Here is an 18,834-nt window from a genome sequence, read left to right as displayed (position 1 = left end):
ATTTAGGGGCCAGAAGGTGAAATTCCTTGAATGGACAAATGGATAACATGTAAATGAAGCTGGCTGGGGAAAAAGTCATTTGTAATGGTCAGGACTGTCTACAGGTACTCAAACTCAGATTGTTGAAATTTCTGTATGGATTAGATACAAAAACTGCTAGCCAAATTTGGCTACTGGTTTTTTTTGTTTGTTTTGGTTTGGTTTTTGGGTTGCTTTTTTAAAATCTTTGTACTTAGTGAAATAAAAAGGACATTTTATGCTTATGGTAGTTGAGTATCAAAGTATCACTTTAGAAAGGATTTTTTTCTGTGTTTACTTTGCAGATAAAATAAATAGGACTATTAGATGCAGAGTTTTAAAGAGACAAATGTAGAACCCTAAACTTATTTATAGCAAATTATGTAATGCAATATCATCTGTAAAATAAGGCTTTATGTCCATAAATATGAGATTAATGCCCCACACATTTCTATCTCATAGTAATTTTTACTACATCTGTCAACCAAAACATGTATTTACTGCCTTTTAGAGTTGATCAAATTCTGTTTATGTCCTGCTTGTTCATAACATTCCTTCTCTTCTAGCATATGCAATTTGGTTAGAAGAGATAGTAAAGAAAACACTATTGAGTTTCTTTTCTCCTTCATATGTTTTCCTCCATAATGATGCCAACTCATTTTCTTGTCTTTTCAGAAATGAAAGTACTGAAAAGAAGAATAAAGATTTACAGATCACATGTGATTCTCTGAATAAACACATTGAGACAGTGAAAAAGTTGAATGAGTCACTCAAGGAACAAAATGAAAAGTAAAATCTCTAGTTCTATATTCTGAATATGTGGGATTTTTCAAAACCAAAATGATTCTCTTTATATAGAACATTGTTTTTTATTGATAAAATTAATAGAATTGTTACTTATTTTAGATATAAGATATATATTTGGTGGAATTTACAGGCAATTGCTGTTCTTAGAAATTTTGTTTTAAATGCCGAGCGTGATGGCTCACGCCTGTAATCCCAGCACTTTGGGAGGCTGAGGTGGGTGAAGCACATGAGGTCAGGAGTTTGAGACCAGCCTGGCCAACATGGTGAAACTCTGTCTCTACTGAAAATACAAAAATTAGCTGGGTGTTGTGGTGGGTGCCTGTAATCTCAGCTACCCAGGAGGCTGAGGCAGGAGAATCACTTGAACCCGGGAGGCAGAGGTTGCAGTGAGCACAAGATCATGCCACTATACTCCAGCGTGGGTGACAGAGCGAGACCTTACTTTTTTTTTTTTTTTTTTTTTTGTATTTTTAGTAGAGATGGGTTTTCACCATGTTAGCCAGGATGGTCTGGATCTCCTGACCTTGTGATCTGCCCACTTTGGCCTCCCAAAGTGCTTGTTTGGGGAAAAAAGTTTACAAATGGCATATGGTTCATTAATGTTTTCTTCCATTTTTTTATAACTTCAGAAGTATTGCCCAATTAATAGAGAAAGAAGAACAGAGAAAAGAAGTACAGAATCAGCTAGTAGACAGAGAACATAAGCTAGCAAGTAAGTGGTTTCTTATTTAATACATTGTCTATTTTTAATGTATTTGTTTTGGAAGCATGAGTGGTTTTGCTTGCTTTTTTATTTTCTACTTCCCTTATTGTTTTAAACCTTAAATCACATTTGAAATGGCTTCCCTTTTCTTGACATAATGTTTCACAAAAGCAGTTCAGTTTGATCAAGCTGAAAAAGCAGTACATTTTTTAAATTTAGGAACTATAAGAAATTGGCCAGGCACAGTGTCTCACTTCTGTAATCCCAGCACTTTGGAAGACGGGATGGGTAGACTTCTTGAGCTCAGGAGTTTGAGACCAGCCTGAGCAACATGGTGAAACTCCATCTCTACAAAAAATACAAAAATCTAGCCAGGTGTGGTAGTGTGCACCTGTAGTTCCAGCTACTCATGAGGCTAAAGTGAGTTGGAGAATCACTTGAACCTGGGATATCAAAGCTGCAGTGAGCTATGTTCATGCCACTCCACTCCAACCTGGATGATAAAGCAGGACTGTCTCAAAGAAAAAAAAAGAAAGAGATGATTGCCCATTTAATTTAATTTAGTTTCTTTATAATTTCAACTTTTAGAATCAAGGGGCATGTGTGCAGGTCTATTACATTGGGTATATTGCATGACACGGAGGTTTGGGATATAGATCTCATCACCCAGGTAGTGAGCATAGTACCAAATAGGTAACAATAGGTAATTTTCGACCCCCTGCCAACTCTAGTCTGCAGTATATATTAGTTCCATCTTTATGTCTGTGTGTACTCAATGTTTAGTTCCCACTTAGAAGTGAAAACTTGGAGTATTTGGTTTTCTGTTCCTTCGTTAAATGATTTAGGATTATGGATTGCCCTTTTCAAAATAAAAAAAAGTTTAAGGAACATAACAGCAGGTGGCAGTATTAGGTAACTTTTAGTTACTAGCTTCTTAATGGTATATTTGAAATGATCCAGAAAAACATTTTTGTTCTCACTTGCCTTAGAGCGCAGGCACCTACCTATATAATTTTTCATAGTTGTAGCTCTCCCTTTTCTAACCCTTACACTCTGAGGATTGTCCTTCTCCTATATAGCATGTTATATTTAGAACAGAGGATGGAAGAAAGACATGGAGATTTGGTATTTTCTATAGAATACTGTCATAAGGTATTTTCTATAGAATACTGTTATAAAAAAGAAGTTTCTCTTTATTGTTCTAGTTATTTTTCTTTTACTCTTATAGTAGCTACTAAACCATTTCAGAGTAGTCAGTGTAAGACCTCTGAGTATATACTTGACTTTTTTTTTCTAAGATTTGCATCAGAAAACAAAAGTACAAGAAGAAAAGATTAAAACCTTACAAAAGGAAAGGGAAGATAAGGAAGACACCATTGATATCCTTAGAAAAGAATTAAGCAGAACAGAACAGATAAGAAAAGAGCTGAGCATTAAGGTAAGAATCTGTTCCATTTCTCATTTGCAGTAAAATGAAAAAGTCTGTTGTGAAAAGGGTAAATATGGATAAATGAATGTACTGTTTCTTCAGCAAATTTTTTAGAAGATATTAGGATCTCAAAGCAGCTTGAGTATCATTTGTTACGAGGTTTTCATAATATATTTTCTAAAATAGTTAAGCAGTTATTAAACAGATACTTTGTGTCAGCACTTACTATTTTCAAGTGTGCAAAGAATACGGAAAGGGGTTACCAGTACTTGATGTCATACATAGGTAGCTGTATAATTTTCACTGTAACAAATATTATATAATATGTTAATATTAATAAATATTTTCAACTTACAACTGAAGAAACTGAGTCTGAGGTTACTTACTAAAGTCACACAGCTAATACGTGAATCAACAGATATATATTCTGAATCTGAGTCCAGGGTTCTTTCTATATTACCATAGTTGCGTAGCTTGAGTGGTAGCTATGAATTGTACTTTCTGGCCTGTTTACTACCAGAAAGATGAGAACAGACTAGGATTGAAAGACTGATCTACCACTACTACGGAGTAATGGAAGAGGCATAAAATTTAGTATCACATTTATAGTTTTTCTGGTTCTGCTTTAATGTGATTATCTTATTAGTAATTTTAATATGTAGTGTGTAGTATTTTCTGCAAAATTTCAGCTGCTGGCATTAACTTAAGATGAAAGTGTTCTCAATTTGTATTATATTGTTTAATGATTTTTCGTTTTAAACCACCATATAATTGAATTAACTGAAGTATAATATTTATAGTATTTCTTGAAATGGTTGTTGTACAAATAAAAAATAAAAGCATCTTAAAGTATATGTATAGAGAGAACATTAAAGTTATTTTTCTTCTCAATTATTCCTCCTCCCCCAACCCCAATTCCTTAGGCTTCCTCTCTAGAGGTTCAAAAGGCACAATTAGAAGGTCGTTTGGAAGAGAAAGAGTCCTTGGTGAAACTTCAGCAAGAGGAATTGAACAAACACTCCCACATGATAGCAATGATCCACAGTTTAAGTGGTGGAAAAATAAATCCAGAAACTGTGAATCTCAGTATATAGACATTATGGCATTTTGGAATTTGTAATCTAATGATATTTTTGATATATTTATCTATTGGAGGGGGTGGGTAGGGGAGTTAATTTGTGACTTCACAACAATAGGTTATCTGTAAAAACCCTGATCTGGTGTATGTTTTTTATTTGATAGTTTGAATAGAAATTTAAATTTTTAAGTTTTACTTTTTGTTTCTGGCTTTTATTGCTTAAGGCTTTCTTTGGTTCTTACATTAGAAAATCATTTTTAACTTTCATTATCATTTTTCTAAGGTTCTTTCCTTTTTCTTAGTTGCTTTCTATTCTGTATTGCCTGTCTTATTTATTGTCATTTGTGATTATTTAGATCTTAAGACTAAACTTTCTTGATATAACAATCCTAAAGATTACAAAATAAAAATATAAAGGGAGTAAAAGTAAAAAGTAAAGTTAAAAGAGAGAAGGTATGATAATGCTAGAGAAGTTTTTCTCTGAAGAAGCAGAGAAGAGAATATTAGTGAATTTAAAATAATTTTTATTACTGCATTTAAAATGCAGTAACGTGTGGCATAATTTCTAAATTTGAAAAAAATGCAATGGTAATAAAATGTATAAAAATTAGAAAACTGTTATTGTGTTAAACTATTACATTTAAATGATTACATTTAATTTAACACAATAGCTGTCTCATAAAAAATCTAATAACTTGTGTAGAATTTTTTTGTAAGGTATATTTAGTGGTTTTTTTTCTCTTTTTTCAAATGTTGCATAGTGGTCCAGATCATCTATAATTAATTATAAGTTTCTTATGATTTACATAAGGATAATTTGGATTCTACTCTTGCTGCATATTCAGAAAAATATTATTTACTGTTAATTCTGATATGAATTGTATTTAATGTGTTGTCTTAGTTTTTAATTGGTTCATTTAATTTTAAAGCATAGGTTAAATACCTTTATGGTTTTTTTTAAATACAAGGGTCCTTCTGTACTTTTCATTTGAATCATATGCTCTAACTACTGTGTAAGAAAAGTTTTTACATCAATATTTTGATTGATTTTATTGCTATACCATTACAGTCATTAATTTTAGTTGGTGTTTGCTTTACCATATCTCTCTTTGATTTAAGTAAATTTAGATTTGTGCAGCTCTGGAAATTTTTAAAAAAGTATTATGCAGAGTAAAACATTTTAAATTACTATTTGTTCTATGGAGGAGGTACATTCTGTTTCTCTTTTGAAATTGCATGCATTTTCAGTCAAATACGAAAAAGTTTAAATGGATAGATAAGACTGAAGAATAAAAGGTTCTGTAAAATAAAAGGGACAAAACGTTAAAGAAAGACATGAATGAATGAACCAAAAACTGTAGGGAAAATCAATCTATCTTTACAATTCAGACATCTTGAGACAGTCTAGCCTAGTGCTGCCCTATACAATTTTCTGTGATGGCAATGTTCTGTGATGTCCGATACCATAGCCAGTGGCTACAAGTGGCCATTGAGCGCTTGAAATGTGGCCTGTGCAACTGAAAAAGCTAAATTTTTAATTTTATGAAATTTAATTTTGATAACCATCCTATTAGATAATACAGATCTATCCCATTCTCACAAGTATGTATTTAAAGAACTCAGTTTGCCTTTTCGTAAAGATCTATATAATTACCCCATATATATAGTAGCCATTTTTTAATGTAATTTTAACCTGTTTATTTCTTATCTTCTCTCCCTAAAGAGGAAAGTCCATACTGCAGCTTTGAAAGTGAGTACTAATCATCACCCTTCATCTCTTTCTGTCTCTTGTAACACCTTTCATATTGTTTCTATTGTTTTTCTGAGTGCCTTTACTATATCACTTACTTTTGTTTTCTTGTTGGACTGTGTACCTCATTTAAAAAGCAAAAGTGTGTTTAAATATTTTTATCTAAAAAAAAATTTAATCAAATTTGAACCACCACCATAGTCAGGGTTTTGTATGTGTGTATGCATGTCCATTTCCTGATGGAAAAAACAAAACTTAGGGAGTACATCATTATATTAGGATTACTCACATCCTCTTAAAATTTTGCTGGGGAGAGTTTGTCTCCAAAGTATACATTAACACAGTTTCTTTTATTATTTACACTTGCCACTTGAACAAATAGACACGTCTCATAAAATTTGGTTGAAGTTTATATTAAATTGTTCATTAATTTAATGTCAGGACAAAAAGAAAATAATGAAACTGTATGCTGTGTCTTAGGAAATTATCAGGTCAGTGTCCCTTTGGGTCTATTTACTTAAAAGGACTAGTTATTTAAGAATTAAAAGAGATTCTGTTATGAGTTAGGACTGTCACTTAAATGAAAATATGTTTAAGTTTCTACTTCTACTTGTGGTCATTCATTCATACGTTATAGGTACTTATCAAGTTATATTCCCTAAAACTCAGTCTTACTATAATTTGATTCTTTTCCTCCTTTCAAATAGTTATGAACTATATTTACAACTTTGCTTTTGGCATGTATACCATTGTACTAGCCATGTGTCCTGTTTGTGACTTAATCCTTTGCAAGAGTTAGCAAACATTTTCTGTAAAGGGGCAGATAGTAAATATTTTAGGCTTTATGGGACATAGTTTCTGTCACAACAACTCAACTCTGCTATTGCAGCACAAAAGCAGCCACAGACAATACATAAATTAATAGTCATGGCTGTGTTCCAATCAAACTTTAGTAACAAAAATAGTCAAAACTTTGCTATTAGATGTTACATTTACTTATTAAGAAATGTCTTTTTATGTTTGGTAGTCTTTATCTTGAGGTCTATTTTATTTGATAATAACATAGCCACTTAGTTCTTATTGTGTTTTCTGTTGGCCTGATATATCTTTTTCTCAGTTTACTTTTAACCTGTATGTTTATATGTAAAATTCATGACTTGTAAACAAATAGAGTTAGGTCTTGCTTTTTTATCAATTTTGACAAAATAAGTCCTTTAACAATCCACTTAGAGTTAATATTGTACTGCTTAACATAAAATGTAGAAACCTTGCAACTCTATAGGTCCTTCTGTCCTCTTCTCATCCTTCATGCTATAGTTGACATGTGCATTACCTCTACTTATGTAGCTAACCCTTAAAACCATGTGATAATTTTTGCTTTAAGCAATTATATGGAAAGACTCTGGCTGTCACCATCAGTATGTTCACCTCTTTGCATGCACCAATGTAAAGTCGTTTCTTCAGTGTTTCTCCCTTTGGAAATAGTAAGTAGTTTGTGGGCAGATACTGCATATATGCTGTTTCTCTTCCAACTTGCATCTGCTAGTTTTAGTATTGTTGGTAATTCTTACTTGAATCAGTTATTAATTTGATGGTTAGTTGCCAAGTGAATATTTTCCTACTTTTTAAAGGTAGAAAATTGAATATTTTGGTAATGTTATAATGTATTGAAAATAGCAGTCTACATGACATCACTCATTCACAAAATTAAAATATAGTACTTAGAGTTTTTCAGTTAATACAGCATGTACTTTTTGTGCACATTCTTACAAGCAAAGCATGTGAGATTTGCTTTCTATAGTGTAAGAAAATAAATAGGCATGTTAAGCATATTGATTTTTTTTAACTACAAGACCTTTTGATATTTTTCTACCCAAACCCCCTAATTTGAGAATTACTTATTTAAATCATGACATTAGATTCATTTGGGCCATCCCTTTACCCCTTTACCTTGGCTCTCAGTGATTACCAATAAATATTAAATGAGTATTAGCCATAATAAAGTATTTTGGATTAAGAAAATAATTGTACATTTCCAGCTTTCACTGAGTTTACGTTCTAGATAATTAACTTTTAAAAATTAAAACTTGGTCACTGCTCATGTCTGTAGTTCCATAATTCTGAAAGCCTAGGCAGGCAGATCATTTGAGGCAGGGGTTCCAGACCAGCCTGGGCAACAAAGTGACACCCATGTCTCCACAAAAGATAAAAAAAAATTAGCTAGGTGTGGTGACATGTCCCAGTGTAGTGAGCTGTGATTGCACCACTACACCCCAGACTTTATATATATATATGTGTGTGTGTGTGTGTGTGTGTATATGTAGCCTATTTAATGCAGATGTTTCATTGATTTTTTTAAGAATGTGAATAATGAGCCTGATAAGTCCTTGAAATTATATGCCTCTGTACTCCATAAATTGAGAGGGAACATTGTGAACTCAAAAAGTCATGGTTTATTTTCAACATGCACATCACTTTGAAACCTTATACAGTCTCACTCAGTTAAGCATTTTGCAGTGAATTGACTTTCTTCCTGTCATCAAAGACCTCTGTGAGTTTTGTTTCGTTTATTCTTGTGTTCATTTAAACATTTCAGAACTACCCCAGAAAAAACTTAATTATCACATAACCAGGAATAAGAGGGATAACTCTTAAAACCCAGTTTTTTTTGCACATTGAGCTACAAATATCCCTTCATAAATGCAAGAAGGAGTAAGTCTTTTCCTTCCAACTAAATATAACATTTTAGTTGTCTACTTCCTAAGGACCCAGTATCTATATTCTCTCGATATCTCAAAATATGATGGATAATCCCAGGATACATGCAAAGGACTTTTTACATGCTGTCCACGACTACATTAGAGAGTGACATTTTCAAAGTCAACAGAGTGGATTGGCTTTCACTTTCATTATGTTATTAAAAACTAATTTTCCAGTAAGTAGCTGAGCATTTGGCAGGGATTTAGTAATGAACATGATTTTGCCTCTCCATTACATTATCTTCCCTGTTATTCTAAGTATTATATTTCATCTCACTTATCTCAAAGAGCCAAAAGATACAATGTATTAGAGTGGCCGTATGCTTTTCTCAAACCTCAAATAAAAAGGCTTATGATTAGCCCTAGCAAAAGACAACACAACTGTTCATCTTCGATTAGGCGGGGTTTTCATTGTAACTGAAAGTAAAGGCTACTATCAACTACTACATGCTAATTTGTGTAATACCCGCAGTTAATAATCAGCATTTTAGAGCTGAGAGAATTCTCAAAGAACAGTGAGCCCAAGCCCTTGTGTGTAAAAAAGATGTGAAAAACATGCGTTCTCAGAAAAGAGGTCCCATGATTCAAACACAAACTGATACAACTTTTAAATTAGTATGTGTTGTTATGGAACACACAGAAGCTTCACTTCTAGCAATTTATCTGGAAAAAAATAAGGTTATGCACTAAGATTTGTGTACAGTAATATGGCACAAAATTGGAAACAATTTATACCATAATAGATTGGTTAATCAGTATAAGGTACAGTCATGTAAAATAATAAGCATCCTTTTGGAAAAGTTACTGAAATATATAGTAAGTATTGGGAAGAGATTTTTGGTGTGTTAAGTGAAAAAAAAGTAAGCCAAACTATTTGTAAACAGTGATTCAGGTACCTGAGTGTTTTTAAGATTTATGTGTGTGTATATATATATACATATATGTATATTAGCAACAGTGAACAGTGGTAACCTCTGCATAATGAAATTATAATTGACTTTTTTGGTTTCTAAAAGTACAATGTTACTTTAACTTTTTAAAACCATATTTTAAAACATTGCTTTGGTAACCACATCTAGATTTGACTTCTGGCTCTACCTATGGAAAGTTTTTATTTAATGTTTTATTCTTCTGTAAAATGAGAATAATACATACTTACTAGAAAAAATATGTTTAAAAAATACAAATAAAGCTCATGGCTTTTAGTAGATTTTCAATAATGGTTTATCTCCTTTTTGGAGAAGGAATGAAGTAAAAACTGTTATGTTCTTTGTCCTTGGTTTCCTCTTTCTCTTCATCAAACATTTGGCCAATTGAGAAAGTAAAATGAACGGTAAAGATTCTCTGTTACTTTCAAGAGTAGTAAAGGATGGAGAGATTAGGAGTTAAATCTTTAAATTATTGTCTACACCAAGAGTAACAGTTTTATTGAGTAGACTAGTCTGGGTTGCTCAGACTAATTTATTTATATTATAAGTATCAATTATAAGCAGTGTTAAATTAACATCTCTTTTTGAAAGAAGCATTTTTCATACTTCAAATTAGCCTTCTCTGGGGTATTGTAGTATTTTCTAATTAATGACTGTACCTACAAAATTCATTGTGAGGTTGTACATTGTTACTTCTTTAATTTCCTGGAGGGAGATTATGAGGAAAAGATGTAGTTGAGAAAAGTTTGCCAAATTTTAGTAGTAAAACAGTATGTCTAGGACTTGGATCCCATTATGTTCCCAGCTCTTTTGACAGATTTAAAAGTTTTCCTAATCTATGTTAGTATTTCTATTTAGAAATACCATTTTTGTAGTAGCCTCTTTTTTTAAAAGTCCGAAGACATTTAGTGTTATCTAACTCAAAGTGAAGATGTATAGGTTGTGTTTACAGAGATAATGAAAATACAAACCTTTAATTGTAATATCAAGGAAGGGTTAAAAGGATGTTGGGAATTTGTACAGAATCCGGAGGAGAGAGAACTCGATAATAAATGTTTGAAGCTGACTGTGTAAAAACACTTTGAGAGAAAAATAAGCAAGGTCACCCTGAACCATTTAGTCTGAATGACATTTCATGCAAATACCCTTCAGATTAGACTGACTGAAGCCATGACTTGAATTGCTGCTATCCTTGAGCTACTGAATAAGATACTTGGATTATTGATATTGTAGGTTGATCCAAGGAGCATGTTTTGTTTGCCATGTTTCCTGGGTGGATATGATCCACCCAACTTGTGATCATACGGCTAATATTTTCAGAGGCTATGTTTCTTTGTAAGGTTAGTTCTGTGGTCATTACATACTAATCAAATTTATTTCTTTATGCCTCTTTTAAATATTTCCCGTTCTACAAACAATAGTATCACCTTAATTTTACCAACTATAAGTGTGATTCTCTATTTAGGAAAGTGGGGGGCCAGAGGAGAGTAAGAGATAGAATATGAGCACGTGGTACAAAATTCAAAAATTAAAAGATCCATGGACTTTGTTTTAACATGCAAAGAACTTGTCTCCCACTCTCTCCAGAAAAAAATTGCACAAACTGAAAAATCAGTGGCTTCTTTTAGATCCACCAGAGAATTGAGGTCACAGGACAAATCATCATTCTGGAAACAGTAGAGAATACAGTTGAGTATGGATCAACTTATCTGAAGCCCTGGTAGGAACACTTAAACTGTAATTTTGTTGAATTACTAGAGGCCATGTGAACTAGCTTGGGAATTTAAAACTCTTGAGAGCCTTTCCAGCCAAGCGTTCTCCTTTGGAGGAGGACTATATGCAGCTATGGCACCCTGCCAGAATGGCATGATCCTGATGCCTCATTTCCACAAGGAGTAGCAGTAGCTGTTCGGTTCAACCAGCTGACCCAAAAGATCCACAGATGCAAGGCCCAACAAGCAAAAGCACACCACCATTGCCTATCACCCTGCATCTGGACCCATCTAACCCCTAGTAAGATGTCCCACAGGGAGGTATCACACCAAAGTATTAGCTAGCAGAAGCTTCAGCTTAGAAGAGTTAGGGTGGCCAGCATCCATACGGTGACCCAGACCTTTGGTATCTATGGATCCAAGGAGACATTAGAACAAGTCCAGTGAGTCCCCAAAAGCCAGCAACTCCAGTTGAAGGAGTGCTACTACAAGTTCATCCTCTTCCCAAAGAAGCCCTTGGACCCCATGAAGGAACAGCTCTGCTGAACTCAAATTGGCCACCCAGCTGACAGGACCAGTAATGTACATATCAATGTCTTCAAGGAGAAAAAGTCATCACCAAGGAGAAGAACTTCAAGGCGTTTGTTAGTCTTGCACGGCCTGTGCCAGTGCCCAGCTTCTGGGCATCCAAGCAAAAAGGGCCAAGGAAGCTTCAGAATAGGGTGTTGAAAAGAAAAAAAAAAAAAAAAAAAACACTTTTGGGGACTTGTAATAAATCAGCAGTACAAATAAGATTTGTGGCCCCTCCTACCACACACATTTTCATGCTTTCTCAGGATTTACTGCTGGGAGCCCCACCAGATTCTCACAGTTGAAGATCAGAGAAATCTCCCCTCATGTTTGACCAAGGGGAGGAGGAAATTTTGAAAATAACCCACAGCATTTTCCTACCCAACAAGGGGAAAAACTTTACTGTTATCGATATTGTGGGGGAAGGAAATGTTCTGAACCAATCCGTTCTAGTCTTTAAGCCTCATCTAAGGGACCAAAAAAAAAAAAAAAAAAAAAGCTGAGAAGCACTTGTAAAGGTTAGAACTCAAGGGTGGAGCATAGGCCTGCTAAATGAGATTGAACATCACTACTTATCCTGGGAATATTAAAAAGACAAAAAAGGAATATTCTTAACAACTCTGTGCCCACATATTTGATTATGTAAGTGTAATAGACCAATTTTTTGAAAGACCACGAAAGTTCATACAAGGAGAAATAGATAAGCTGAATAGGCCTGTATCTGTTAGAGAAATTGATTCAGCAATAACCTTATTCTTATTTATTTATTTATTTATTTATTTATTTATTTATTTATTTATTTTGAGATGGAGTCTCACTCTGTTGCCCAGGCTGGAGTGCAATGGCTCACTGCAAGCTCTGCCTCCCAGGTTCACGCCATTCTCCTGCCCCAGCCTCCCGAGTAGCTGGGACTACCGGTGCCCGCCACCACGCCCGGCTAATTTTTTGTAGTTTTAGTAGAGACAGTTTCACCATGTTAGCCAGGATGGTCTCGATTTCCTGACCTCGTGATTCACCTGCCTCAGCCTCCCAAAGTGCTGGGATTACAAGTGTGAGCCACGGCACTCGGCCTGATTCAGTAATAACCTTTCAAAACAGCACCAGGCTCAGATAATTTCACCGGTGGACTCTGCGACACATTTTTTAAAGAGAGAAATGATGCAAATTCTACAATCTTGTCTAGATAGTAAAAACTGGTTTTGTATAGATGCAGAACACCTAAACAAAATATTAGCAGATTAATTGCAAAAGGGTATAAGAAATTATACACCACAACCAATTGTGATTTAATGGATAAACTTACATCCACACAATAGAATATTATTCAGTGCTGGGATTGCTGAGTCAAATGGTATTTCTGCCTCTAGGTCTTTGAGGAATTACCACACTGTCTTCCACAGTGGTGAACTAATTCACACTCCCAGCAACAGTGTAAAAGCATTCCCTTTTTTTGTGTGTGCAACCTTGCCAGCATCTGTTGTTTCTGGACTTTTAAATTATCACCATTTTGACTGGTGTGAGACAGTATCTCATTGTGGTTTTGATTTGCTTTTCTCTGATTAGTGGTGTTAAGCTTGTTTTCATATGTTTGTTGACCTCATGAATGTTTTCTTTTGAGAACTGTTTGTTCATGTCCTTTGCCTACTTTTTATTGGGGTTGTTTTTTCTTCTAAATTTAAGTTCCTTGTAGACTCTGGATATTAGACCTTTGTCAGATGGACAGATTGCAAAAACGTCCTCCCATTCTGTAGGTTGTCTGTTCACTCTGATGATAGTTTATTTTGCTGTGCAGAAGCTTTTTAGTATATACCAGAGGAATATAAATCATTCTATTATAAAAAATACATGCACATGTATGTTCATTGCAGTACTGTTCACAGTAGCAAAGACATGGAATCAACTCAAATGCTCATCAATAACAGACTGGATAAACAAAATGTTGTACATAGACACCATGGAATACTATTCAGCCATAAAAAGGAATGAGATCGACCCAGTGCGGTGGCTCACTCCTGTAATCCCAGCACTTTGGGAGGCCAAGGCGGGCGGATCACAAGGTCAGGATATTGAGACCATCCTGGCCAACATGGTGAAACCTCGTCTCTACTAAAAATACAAAAATTATCTGGGCATGATGGCGTTTGCCTGTAGTCCCAGCTACTCAGGAGCTGAGGCAGAAGAATCGCTTGAATCCGGAAGGCAGAGCTTACAGTGAGCTGAGATCATGCCACTGCACTCCAGCCTGGGTGAGAGAGCAAGACTCCATCTCAAAAAAAAAAAAAAAAAAAAGGACCAAGATCATGTCATTTGCAGGGACATGGATAGAGTTAGAAGCCATTATTCTCAGCAAACTAACAGGACTAGAAAACCAAACACCACATGTTCTCAGTTATAAGTGGGAGCTGAATGATAACACATGGACATGTGGGGAGCAACACACACTGGAGCCTGTTGTGGGGAGGAGTGGGGGACAAGAAAGCATCAGGAAGAATAGCTAATAGATGCTGAGCCTTATGCCAATGTGATGGGTTGATCTGTGCAGCACACCACCATGGGATGCATTTACCTTTGTAAGAAACCTGCACATTCTACACATGTATCCTGAACTTAAAAGTTGGAGAAAAAAATATTCAGTGCTAAAAACAAATGAGCTATGAAGACATGGAGGAAACTTAAATGCATGTTGCTAAATGAAAAGCCAGTCTGAAAAGGCTGCACACATTATTACAACTATATGACATTCTGGAAAAGTCAAAACTATAGCAACACTTGAAAGAATAAACAAATAGCGTGGAGCAATAAGTAAATGGAGCACAGGGGATTTCTAGGGCAGCGAAACTATTCTGTATAATACTATAATGGTGGGTACATGACATTCCTTTTGTCAAAATTCATATAGAACTGTGTAATACAAAATGAACTTTACACTGTAGACTATGGTTAATGTATTAATACTGGTTCATTGATTATAATAAATGTATCAGTAATCCAAGATGTAAATAATAGGAGTGCCAGGGGACTCAATGGACATACGGAACTATCTGCCCAATTCTCAAAATCTAAAACTTTACTAAAATGTATAAGTCTTAATTTTTAATACAGAAAAAGGATGATACATGACAGTTATTTTCCTTTCATCCCTCTCTCAGCAATCTAGTTACCCTCCACAGAATCATTGATTTTTTGACCAGATTTTTTATATATTAAAGAGATAACACAATACATAAACATGTGTATACCTATATAGATATAGGTGGGCTACAGAAATGCAAGTATATTATACATATTGTTTTGTACCTTTTTCACTACGTGATATTTAGAAAATCGTTTCATGATATCAGTACATGTAGGGCTTCTTGATCATTTTTGACAGTTTCATAATATTTCATTAAAATCAATATAGTTTAAGTCATATTAATGAACAGAAATTGTTTTTCATCTTTGGCTATAATGAAGACATTGCAATTATCCTTATACAGATGTCATTCAAAATATTACTTGGTTGAAGTGTATGTACATTTACAAATAAACCACTAGCAATGTTTGTTTCCCCACATCCTCATTCCATTGTAATCCAAGTTTTTCAACCATTGTGGTGTTAACAGAACTTTTCGTGGCTACCATATATGTAAAAACTATTTGTTTCCTTTTCTGTAAAGTGTTTAATCCCTTTCCAATTTCTTCTATGGGTTATTCATCTTTTTTTATTCATCTTTTTTTTTTTTTAAACTGGGTTCCTGATGATCTTTAGTAAGTACATTTTTCATTTGTCCATGATAAAAATTGCAAATTTTTTTTTCAGTTAGCTGACTTTCATTTGACTTTGTTTATGGTTTAGCTTTTCTGTGAAGAATTTTTTATTTGTATTTTTTTCTTCATTTTTATTATTGCAACTTGATAATCTTTTAATATTTTATAGGACCGATCACTCATTTTTATTTGAGAAATTTCCTGTACACTTGCACATTTATTCTTCTATATTATTTATTTTAGACTCATCTTGTTAAAAGTGTTGACACTTTTATTTGAATAATGTTAGGTTTATAGGTTTTTAGATTAGGAGGAATTGACATCTCTTTGATGTTAAATTATCTCTTCTAAAACATAGTATATCTTTTCATGTGTTCATGATCTTCAATAATACTTCCTTTATGACCTTCGATAATACATTATTTGAATATAGTTTTTGTACCTTGTTAAGTTTTAGCTTTTTGTCATTGTTCATTATATGTTCATTGTATTCATAAAATATATGAATATACATATGTTGTACCCAAACCAATAGTGAATTTACCTGAAGAATCCAAGAGAATCACTAAAGTACTATAAATAATAAACCCATTCTGTCATCTGTAAAAAAATTTACATTTTCATGTCCAAGTTTTAAATAACCTATTTCACTTATCCAGATCATTTTTTTAAAAAGGAATTTGCTCTTGGTGTTAATGGAAACGATTTTGGTGTTTTCCCATTAAGAAGCATGATGCTCACTTTTGGGTTAAGATATACATGTTTTAACATGTTAAGTATTCATCTATTTCTATTTTACTAAAAATTTTTATTAAGACTGGGAAGGGATTGTACCAAAATGGAAATGGAATTTTATCAGATCTTTTTGATGTCTATAAAAATAATGTGACTTTTTTCTCTTTTTATTAGTATCATATCAGTTGTTATAGGCTAGTTTGTGCTTCAGTAACTAATAACCTCAAAATCTCAGTGGCTTTAAACAACATGGTTTATTTCTGGCTCATACTCCATGTCAGTAGGATTCCATACTTTCCTTCCTCCCAGAGCCAGGCTCATAGAGCAGCCATCATCTGGCATTTTGAGAGATGCTGTCTGTGGTGGAGAGAAAGAGAACCTGGTAGGTCAGCCACTAACTTTTAAACTTTCCACTTGGAAATAATACATATGACTTTAGCTAACATTTTATTCACCTGTGCAAATCACATGGCCACAGGGAACTGAAGAAGAGGTCAAATAATTCTACCATGTAACCTGGAAAAAAAGTGAAAATGTTTGGTCAATATGTGATTAAATATATTAATATATTTCTTGATTTGAATGAATCTTAAATTTCTGAAATGAATGTATCATGGATTTTTTTAGTGTGCTTATAGGTTCTGTTTGGTAATATTTAGGAATTTCACATGGATGTAAGTGAGATACATTTTATTTTGTGTGTGCTCATGTGGGCAGTCTTTGTCAGGGCTTGGTATTATTCTAGCTATAAAAAGAATTAAGAGTATTTAACTTACTTTTTATGCTCCTGTATAAAATATAGGCAGAGTTGGAGGCTTATGTTCTCTAAAGGTTTAGTAGAACTGACCTGTGAAACAACCTAGGTAGGGGCTTTCTGGGGGTAGAAGAGGGTACAGCCAGGAAACTGTCTATATTTCTTCTGTGCTAATTGGTTTGTTCAGATAATATTATCTCTACTCTAAATTGTGTTCATCTATATTTTTAGAATTGTATTTAATTCCAGGTATTTGTTTTGCATATATTTGAACAAATAAGTATACTGATAAGCTTTTACTGTCCTTGGTTCTGTAGTTACCCATAAATTATATTTTCCTATTTTATATAATTGACTTTTTCCATTTTTATTCCGCTTTAAATCAGCCAGAAGTTTATCTCTTTATTTATTTTAAATTACCAGGTATTAGATCTATTACTTTATCGTTTTTCTGTCTGCTAATACATAATTGCTTGCTTTATTTGTTTAAAATATTGTGAAGAACATACACACGTAGAAAAGTGCACAACACTTTTTCCCGTATATATAACATTGAACAGCTACCCAAGTCAAAAGTTCACCTCATGTCCCTACTCAATCTCTATCATTCCCTCCTCCTCAAACTTAAGTATGGTAGTGTTAACACTACAGTATTGTTTCACCTGCTTTTGAGCTTTATATATATGGACTCATTAGTATGTATTTGTGTCTTCTTTCACTCAATTGTATGAGAGCTGTTTTAAATTTTTATTTTCTAAATTTATTAAATTGAAACACAGTTGACTTTTGTATATTAACTTTGTGTTGTAGTTTGAATGTTTCCCCAAAGTTCATGTGTAGGAAACTTACTACACAATGCAACAGTGTTGGGAGATGGGGCCTGATAAGAGGTGACTAGGACATAAGGGCTCTGCCTTCATGAATGGATTAGTGTTACCAAGAAAATGGGCTTGCAAGTATTGCAAGAGTGGGCTTGTTACAAAAGTGAGAACAGTTCCCTCTTGCCTTCTTTCTCTCACCTTCCATTGCCCTTCCACTCTCTTCCATGGGGTGATATGCACCAAAAAGACCCAGATGTGGTTTCCTTGACCTTGGATTTCCTAGTCTCTAGAACTGTAAGAAATGTCTTTTTATAAATTACCCACCCAGTCCCTGGTATTCTGTTATAGCAACACAAAATGGACTAAGACACCTCAACCAGCCAACTTGATAAACTCAATCTCATAAATTATGAAATTAAAGGGAACTTTTATATACACATCTCATTGTCCACAAAACAGTGATAGTTTTCTTTATTTCAAATTTCTATGATTTTCATTTCTCTTTGTCACTTCATTACAGCAACTAGGACCTGCAGTAAAATTTTGCTTTGAATAGACATTTTTTATCTTCTTCCCAATCTTGAAGTGTATGATGTTAACATTTCACGATTAGGTATAATTGATGTAAGTTTTTCTTATAAATGCTTTATGAAATTGAAGAAGTTTACTTCTTAGTTTGAAAGAGTTTAAAATATTTATCAAATGCTTTATCTGGAAGGAGGATGAGCTCCTCTGGTCTCATTGATCAGGCAGAATTTCAGCTTCCTGTTCTTGACATTAGGCTCTGCTGGATTAGAGTTTCTGCTTACCGAAGTAAGAAACTCTTTCGCCAAGAGATACAATAAAGATTTCCTTAAACTGGAAGCTGAGTCTGGCATCTAACAACTTGGAGCTTCTGATATTGAACCATCAGGAAAGGAGGAGTTTGTCAACTAGCTAGGATGAATTATCCCACACGATACACAATGGAAGCAGTAAGAAGAATGCCTGACACACAGGAGAACCTCTGGAGCACCTCT

The 18,834-nt window shown here is 33.9% G+C and overlaps 1 protein-coding gene across 2 annotated transcripts in view; it reads left to right on the top strand.

Moving 5' to 3' along the window:
• CIP2A (cell proliferation regulating inhibitor of protein phosphatase 2A) overlaps window positions 1-7,325 on the top strand; it is a 41,556-nt gene extending 34,231 nt beyond the window's left edge. The window contains exons 18-22 of one of the 2 annotated variants that reach the window (XM_030940740.1): window positions 694-807; window positions 1,455-1,537; window positions 2,827-2,966; window positions 3,881-4,043; window positions 5,759-7,325. In XM_030940740.1, coding sequence (XP_030796600.1) covers window positions 694-807; window positions 1,455-1,537; window positions 2,827-2,966; window positions 3,881-4,043; window positions 5,759-5,796 — 538 coding nt within the window. In that variant the 3' untranslated portion in view covers window positions 5,797-7,325. Of the gene's footprint in view, window positions 1-693; window positions 808-1,454; window positions 1,538-2,826; window positions 2,967-3,880; window positions 4,646-5,758 lie in introns of those variants that run through there. The other variant, XM_010386603.2, reaches the window with a different exon arrangement.
• The last annotated feature ends 11,509 nt before the right edge of the window (window positions 7,326-18,834 follow it).

This window comes from Rhinopithecus roxellana, chromosome 1 (genome assembly GCF_007565055.1).
Source record: "Rhinopithecus roxellana isolate Shanxi Qingling chromosome 1, ASM756505v1, whole genome shotgun sequence".
Lineage (NCBI taxonomy): Eukaryota > Metazoa > Chordata > Mammalia > Primates > Cercopithecidae > Rhinopithecus > Rhinopithecus roxellana.
Note: the sequence above shows the minus strand (reverse complement) of the source record. Positions and strands in the feature narration are given on the sequence as shown.